Source organism: Stegastes partitus, unplaced genomic scaffold, assembly GCF_000690725.1.
Source record: "Stegastes partitus isolate 25-593 unplaced genomic scaffold, Stegastes_partitus-1.0.2 Scaffold21, whole genome shotgun sequence".
NCBI classification, from domain to species: Eukaryota; Metazoa; Chordata; class Actinopteri; family Pomacentridae; genus Stegastes; species Stegastes partitus.
This window is the reverse complement of record NW_007577752.1, coordinates 14,401-23,332: the sequence shown is the minus strand read 5'-3', so window position 1 is coordinate 23,332 and position 8,932 is coordinate 14,401. Positions and strand designations below refer to the sequence as shown.

General features: G+C 39.7%; 1 protein-coding gene across 1 annotated transcript in view; it reads right to left on the bottom strand.

Annotated features, from left to right (window-relative positions):
* map1ab (microtubule-associated protein 1Ab) overlaps positions 1 to 8,932 on the bottom strand; it is a 74,218-nt gene extending 65,286 nt beyond the window's left edge. The window contains exons 1-2 of the mRNA XM_008294717.1: positions 8,668 to 8,932; positions 1,125 to 1,226 (exon numbers count right to left, since the gene is read on the bottom strand). Coding sequence (XP_008292939.1) covers positions 1,125 to 1,226; positions 8,668 to 8,932 — 367 coding nt within the window. The remainder of the gene's footprint in view (positions 1 to 1,124; positions 1,227 to 8,667) is intronic.

Genomic DNA, 8,932 nt, shown 5'->3' with positions numbered 1-8,932 from the left:
ACAGAGAGAGAGAGAGAGAGAGAGAGAGAGAGAGAGAGAGAGAGAGAGAGAGACAGGCTTAACACTGCAAGCAGTTCCACAGTTCCCTGAACAGTCACCATGGTAATTATACACGCAGCTGAGCTTTGATGCAATGCAGGTGGATTAAATGTCCACTAAATCAATTACTGAATCATCTAAACTAAAAATGGGTTGACATAGTATTTTTATAGAAGGCAAAGAAGTTTGTTGATTTTTTTAAATCCATGCTTAAGTCATTTATTGTAATTTTAAAGGTCAACAATAAACCAGATAGCTTTATAGATAAATCTGACTGGCTGAAACTGAAAAAGTTTTATAAATTACTACATTTTAGAGATACAGAGACAATATCTATTGGTTAGTTCTATTAGTCTGACAGATTTTCTGTTGAGTAGGTGTAGTGAGCATTAATTACGTAGGTGAATATGTTGGCCTGGAAAGTGCATTCAATGTTCATTTAACGGAAGATACACAAATAAGTGTAGAAACTCAGATCTTTACACTGTAAATTCACTTGTCACTTGATGTCACATTGCAATATCAGTATAACTAACATTACCTCTGGATAAAAAAAAGATTTTCTTAGGGCTTGATGGCACATTGGCAGCTCTGAAATGTAGCAATTAACTCTTGGACAAATTCAAAATCCAGGAATCATGGTATGTAACGTCCAAAAACTGCACACTCTCTCAGCTACTTTGAAGTCATTTGTACCAAAGAACTAAGGGACAAAAAGGATCTTTCTTGAAGGAAGTTCAGTTTTGTCAGACACTAAAACTTTTGCAATCCAGCCACCAGAATCTTCAGTTGATCAGACTTTAGAACATCTACAACATTTGAGTTAGGGGAGCAGAACACGAATGGGTCGAAGCTTCTACTTTTCATTTGAGATGATAAGTACATTTACATCAAATTCATGGTGAATGCAGTGGTTACAGTCTGGAGAATTTGGCTTTTTGGCTGCATCTTGGTGGTTGCTTTGTTTCACAAGGCCTCTACAGTGTATTGAATGTTTGTTTTTGGTTTTTTTTTCTGAATAAGGAAGCCTAACTGATTTCTGTCCTGTCATCACTGGTCCTCTGGCTCAAAGAGTGTACACTGACCTCTGACCTCGGAGGAGAAATGGGCAGAGTGACGAGTTATAAAAAGCTGCAGCTGTTGATCAAGGTCACAGCACTTGAGGTCGACGTCCCAGGATCGAATTCCTGCCAGGAGGGAAGAAAAAGATTGCTTGAGGACAACAACATGAAACAGTGAAGGACAGACATAAATGATGATGAGCAAACCTGTCTGGGCTGCCTCGGACCATCCTGAGGAATATTTAGCATGCAAGTTATCGTGCAAGTAATCGTTCTCATTCTGCCTTTTGTGAACTTGAGGTAACCTTTTACCAGATGTTGCTGCAGCATCATGCCTTCCTCCCACTTTCTGCCCCATTTTTATACTCTATTTGGGCTGCAGGGAAGTTGTATGAGCAGAAAAAAATCATAATCAAAATGACCTGTGATTGACAACACTACATGCTTTTTCTCATGACAGTATTACTCACCCAGCACACCCTAATAGCATTTCATAGTCACTGCTGTACACCAAAAGCAGGCAGCGTGAAGTATTAATTTTCAGGCAGTTTACCAATTTTTACAGTATGATAAGGATTTTTTTCAACAGTTAGTGCTGTATGTTTTGCCATTTCCTCAAACAAAGCAAAGTTGTCTTTTTTTTATTTATATAAACAGATTTTATATGCAGCTTCAGATAAAAACTTAAATTCAATCTTTGGATTTTGGTTGTTGTATTGTACGCAGCTTATTGAATAGATATGGTATTACCAAATGAACACCATATGCTGGTCTGGGGGCTGGTCAGAACTAATGGAAAAATGGCTGCAGCCAAATAGACAGAGGTCCTTGAAGAACCTATTCCAGAGTGCAGAGACCTGAGACTGGGACAATGGATTACCTTACAGCATGACTAGACTAATATACAGCCAAGACAATACTGGAGTGGCTTCAGAACAAGTCTTAGACTGTCATGGAAGCTGAGACTCCCCCTCAGATCTCCCCAGAACGTCTGTGGAGAAACCCGAAGAGACACTTGCTATCCAGTCTGACACAGCTTGAGAGGATCTGCCAGAAGAATTGTATAAACTGCCAAAATCCATGTGTGCAAAGCTTGTAGAAACTGAGAAGACTTGAAGATGTAATTGCTTCTAGTACTGAAAGTATTGACTTAAGGCTCTGGATACTTACGTAAATTAAAAAGTTCAGTTGTTGATTTAAATAAATTAGAAAAATAAATAAATTTAATCTAAAAGCCAATAAGGTGTACAAAGATGAAGAGGTCTGAATACTTTGAGAGGTGACTGTAACCATTGATATCAAAATAATATGAAAGTAAATACATTAAGATGGAATATGTTTCAGTACCTCAGTTGGGAAGGTTTGAATGATACAATAATGACTTATTAATGTGTGTAAATGCATGGTTGGCTGGTGACACATTTGAACTGATGTGTAATCAATTATATACCACATCATCAAGAATTATCATCATCATAAAGTATTATAGTTGATGGAGTTATATCTAGTGAAAGTAAAAGCAACATCAACATAAGCACTTCACATTAAAAGTAGCTGGAGGATAATGCATCGATAGAAATGACTCAGTAATGAACTGATAAGCATCTCACACACCCGGACTCAACTCTGTCTCACACACACACACACACACACACACACACACACACACAGTGAGTTCTATCAGATCCTACTGAGCTGCAGTGAGTCAAACTTCAGAGAGAACTTGTGTCAGATCTCATCCGGCAGGACAGAAACCATTGCACGCTCCTCTCTCATCTTATCCACTTGTGGATTCCGTCAGCGAGAGCAAGAAAATTAAACCTTTCAAATTTTTCAAATTCATACCACTGCGCTGAAATCTCCTCTTTCACAAAAAAAAAAAAAAGAAAAAATACTTTGAAGACCTTGTTTTGCCCTTAACTGGGGAGAAAATGTTCCATCACTGCAGACTGCAGTCTGTTCACAGAGATGCTGTGTCACTGCTAACTTCTGCTAGCATTCACTGCAAATATCTTGCAGGGCAGACACATAAAAATGACAACCTACTACATACATGTTGTTGTGTTTTCATTGCAGTTCTTACAATAAAGCTACTGTTAGCATCCACCAACGACGGGGAATATTATAGATTTAAAGGAGGCCTTCACATCTGTGTGTGAATCTGCTCTTCAAGGAGGATGACATCAGTCAATAGCGTAACAGATTAGTATTTTAAACATTGGAATCAGACATAAACGGCTGTTTGGAAACGATGGAAATCATCAATGGAAGTGCACACATTTCATTACACTTCACTTATTACTAAACTAATAAGTTCTACCTTTGTCTCTAAACATATTAATGGCATAATGTTGATGTTATCAGTCAATCAGCAGAAAACTAATGAGCAGCAAACCAGTCAGCCACAAATGAAACCCACAGACATAATGGGTGAAGTGAAGTAAAGAGGTCTGATTATTTCATTACCAGGGCACCTGTCAAAGGTTGGAATATTTTAAGCAGCAAGTCACAGCAGTCAGTTTTCAAACTTGATCTGTTGGAAGAGAGCAAAACAGCACAACATACTGAAAACCGTAATGCTGCTATGACAAAAAGCTGTGAGACCACACAGTGCGACAAATCTTGCCGTGTATGGAGCCTTGTCACTGCAGATATGTAAGTGTGAGAGCCGGACCATGGAGCAGTAGAAGAAGGTGGCCTGGTCTCATGAATCATGTTTTCTGCTGTATCATTTGGTGAACAGCTGTGTGAACATCATTTACTAGGGGAACGGATGGCAGCAGGATGCTACATGGGAAGAAGGCAAACTGGTGAAGGCTGCGTAATGCTCTGGGCAATGTTCTGCTGGACAACCTCAGGTCCTGCCTTCATGAGGATGTTACAGTGACACGAAGCACCGAACTAAACACTGTTGCTGAGTAGGTACAGCCTTTCACGACAGTAGTACTTTCAGCAGACTACAGCACCCACTGCTACACTGCAAAAATTGTTCAGGAATAGTTTGAGAAGTTTGACAGAGAGTTCACAGTGTTGAATTGGCGTCCAATCGAGCATCTGCAGGATGGAAAACTAGTCTGATCTATACAGAAGCCCCACCTCGCAATAACATTCAGGACTTAACCTCTGAACCTCACAACCCTGTCTTTAAAAAAAAAAAAAAAAGAAGAAGAAGCACCAAAATAGCATTATTTTTCAGAGCCAGAAACTGTAAAAACAAAAAGACTCATTAGATCTTCAATTTGTATGGAAACAAATGAAAAATGTAAGCAGTAAAATATCTATAGGATGTAGAGTCACATAAATAATCAAAGAACTATTATTTTTATAATTCATTCAAGCAAGTGAGCAAGCAAGCAAATTTACTTATAGCATCTAGTGATACACTATATTAAAATTTCTGGCAGATACTGATATCAAGATTTCTGATATTACCGATAACCGATATTACAATATCAATATCCAATTGTTGTTCAAACCAAAAAATGAGTAAGAACTGTGAGAACATGAAAACTATTCAAAAGAAGCCCATACCAATTTAGACCACATAGTCTGATTTTTATTATTACCTAACAAAAGTAAAACATATTTAAACATACTTTAACATATTTAATGTTGAAGTCCAGAACCATTCCATCCATCCATTTTCTATACACCGCTTAATCCTCACAAGGGTTGTGGGGGGCTGGAGCCTATTCCAGCTGACTTAGGGTGACGGCAGGGAAGTCCAGGATCACAAATGTAAAAATATCTGTGAAATAGCAGCAATATCAAATGTAGAGACGAAGGCGCTAATGTTAGACAATCATTGGTTTTTCATATTGGCTAAATTTGTTCATTGGGCCAATACCAATATATCAGAAAAGCTCTAATATTGACGGATACCAATGTGGTCGCAGATATATCGTGCATCCCTAATAGCATCTTATTGTTCATAGAAGGTTATTTAAAGTGCTTTACAGGTAAATGCAAAAAACTTAAGTAGAAAAAAACATGTTATCAAATGTGAATCAATACATTTAATTGGTTTTATTATACTGTCATACTGTACAAAGGATAATCTCGAGTTCTCTCTCCTTTTAGTCATGGTTGTGCTGTTGCATAGAGGTGCAGGATTTTATACAGCAGAGTAAATGTGATATGGGCACAAAAAAAAAAAAACACCCAGAAACTGTTTGGGGTTCAGAGGGTAAAAGGATCTGCTTGGTGCCTGATACCACAGGACACCTTTGAGATCTTGTGGAGTCCAGGCCTCGATGCATTTGAGCTGTTTTGGCAGCATGAAGGGGATCTGCACAGTATTACATAGGGGGGTTAATTTTGAGGGTGATATGACCATGATATGGTGATATGGCCATTTTTCATGCAAGGAGGCTGAACATGCACTGATTTTAGCTACTCAAGTAGAAGAATTTGTTGCTTCACATATTGCAATTTCTATACGTTACAGGTTGGTGGTGTTCACACAAAACAAGCATTTTGGGTTTAGAGATTGATCACAGGGCATTATTTTCTGTATTTAAATAAATTATTTAGATATCTGACAATTACATAATAATGTCACAGATTAATCTGAAATGAAAATAACTGTGTCCCTTTATCAGGTAAAATAAGTCAGTTAAGCTCACTCTCCTATAAAACCTGGTGAGACTCAATTAAATCGCATTATTGAAAGTGTCTTTTTGCTTCTACTTGTCACTATCGCTTCATAATCAGCCATCCAGACTTGCACATCAGCATGCCTACACTTTGAATGACCTGCTTGGGACCTTCTTATTCACATGTGAGAGACAGTTGCCATTGAAAAGCTGAAGGAAGCAGCTGTGTCCTCCAGCTGTGTGGAAGTTAGTCAGAAGTGCATTTGCCAAACTTACAGTTTGATCTTCATCCTTGAAGACTTCTTTTAGGTTAAAACCTACAATGTGAAAACACTACAGACAAAGCATTAAATCTCCATCTTAACTTGTGACCCTACAATGTTTGCAGGGGCAACCAGCTGGTGCTCCAAAGACAGGAGGGAGGGTTATGAAGTGCTAAGAATGGTATTAATACAAAATGTTATCACTTAGTGCCTCATTGGTTACTGAAGGAGTCATTTACTGTACTGTGTATAAAATATATCATCATTTCTCACTTTGAGATGCAGCCAAAGGATTATGACTGAGTAATGCTGCAAAATGTCTACAGGTAGGTTGTATAGAGTAATAACATAATACAACAGTTTTTAAAAGTTAATATAATTGAAAACATGAATTTGGGGTCTTCATGCTGTGCAAGGTGAGAGGGGAAGCATGCTAAGCTCAGTGTCAGATGCACAGGAACACTGATTTTCTCTTTGGCTGCTGCCAGATTTTAGATTTGCCAAACCAAAAGTCTTTCCCAGCACCTCCAAGGGAAAGCCCAGGACTTTCTTGTTACCTACAGCTTTGGTTAACTCAAAGCTTATAAAGTATGCAAGGCCACGGTCTCATATCCTCTCACATTCAACTGAAAGTTTTTTTTCATATTTTGGCATCACAATGTTTTAGACTTAAGTCCTGACTCTTGTGGTATCTTTTAGGTCCTTGTCATGGCAGCGTTACCATCTTCTGTGTCTCCTGATTTTCCAGACTGTACATGAGCGCACAGAAAAGCATAAAAACAGATTCTATCACATGTTGCTTTGTCCAATTTTACAGGATACAGCTTCTTAAATGTGAGGATTTACTGTTACAAATAATCAGAATTACAAGAACTGCAGCAATTTTTAAAAAAAGTCTTGTTCTAGCTTCAGAAATATGAGAATTGCTGCATTTCATGAATTCAGTTGGACCAGACGCTGCATTTTCTGTCGCTTCATAATAATTTCTTTTAAACATGTGCTAAATCAAGTTAATACTGCAGGTTTCATAGGTGTTTTAATTTTATGATCTGCCTAATTAGTAAAACATGCTCACTGAAATGTTAGCTGGTGCCTTGCTACTGTAAACTGACTGGATAAAGAAGCTCATTTCTCATGTCATTCTTATGGAACAGTGATGAAAGAGGGAGAGAGGGCTATTTGGCATAAAGAGGGGAACCTCTGTGTCAGACTATTGTGTTCATTGTGCTGAAAAAACACAGGACACAGAAATATCTCTGAGTTTGACATTTTCACTATTTTCTGACATTTTATGATCAAAATCAGAAAATGTATTTTCAGATTTTCTAAAGACTAATAGGCAGACCGACTAAGACTGTGGCAACGTGACTTCTTTTTATTTTATGAGACTAAATACTTAAATAAAAATTATCTTAATATTCAATAATGCAAGTGATAACTAAATTGAAGCAAAAGTGAGATTTTAACGAAATCCAATCAGGTGTACAAATAAAAAGATCTTTGGGTTTGTTGTGTTTTGGCCCCACTGCAGTGAGAGTGACTTGTTGCAGGCTAACACAAGGAGCCTGCAGCTAACGTGTAACGAGAGTCGATGGCAGGTCATTCACACTGAGTCATACTTAAAGCACCGACCAGGCCGAAAGAATCGAAGCTGTAATGAGCTGAGTGGGTGTGATACCAAGCTTGCCACAGAGCAGCAGAGCTGTCAACTCCCAATCGGTGGTAAGAGGAGGTCAGAGGGGACGGATGGTTGTTGCTATGGTGCTGGAAAAAGCGATCTGGACTGAGAACAGCTTGAAGTTGCAATGGGACAGCAGATAATTGCTGACCTGCATACTCCTGAATTCGCACACAGCAACATCTTTCTACTATCTGTTTACACCCCTAGACTTAGGACAGCTCTCAGTGACAGGAATGACTGCAGCCTGCTGCAGCTCCTCAAGAGGAGAAGCAGGGTTTTAACTCACCCAGCGCAGAGATATTCAGCTGAGTAATGATGCACGAGTGTGTCCAGCAGCAAGCGGAACACACTTGCTTTACAATATCTGTCAAATAGTTGTATTTTCACTGCTGAGCACAGCCTGCAGACTTTGTGTGTTTGCTGATTTGAGGGCGCTCCAAGCAGGAAAACACCCATGTAGTGACACACAAACAAGCAGAAACACACACACAAACGGATGCTTGAAATCACAACCTGATTTCTAATGGCTAAGAAAACACAGACTTAAAAATGTTCTGCAGGTTGTAAATAAATGATCAAACGTATTCATATAGCTATCCTGACATGTCAATGTAAATGTGTCTTTAATTTGTAATTAAAGATTCATATACTGACTTGATGCTTTTACTACAGCCTAGTATTTTGGTCGAGCCTCAGAGGGAGGTTTTTTGTTTTTTGTTTTTTGTTTTTTTTGCCAAAATAGCCTACAGCCCTATCAAAAAACTTATGCAGGATCCACAACTCGAGTGTGCAATTCTACAGCTACACTAGAGGTACAGGAATGCGCTGTGTCCCATGGTGCAATGCTGCAGCAACTGCCTCTACCTATGGATACTATCCTGTTCATTGCGTCAAAACATTTCTCTCCTGTTCCTGTTTCTACGTCTAACGCTCTCTCCACGACTTTCCATCCCACCGCTGCCTACTGAATCGCAGCTGCCAGCAGATACTAATCGCAGATCGGTGGCGGTTTTGCGTCCATCACTCACCCCGTTCTATCTGTACTCTGGCGGCGTCCAGCTGGTGCTCCGTGCCGATCTCTCCGATCACTATCAGCATGTAGTAGCCGCCCCGGTTGAACGGCACCCCGCGCCGCCGTCTCCCACCTCCTCGCCGGTACCGTAGTCGCTCCTCGGACCCCGGCGGCAGCGCGCTGAAGCCCTCGTCTTCCTCCACCACCGGGAGCGCACCTCGCACCGGGATCTCCATGGCAACAAGACCCGGAGCCGACGCCGAGGCTGACTCCATCGCCAT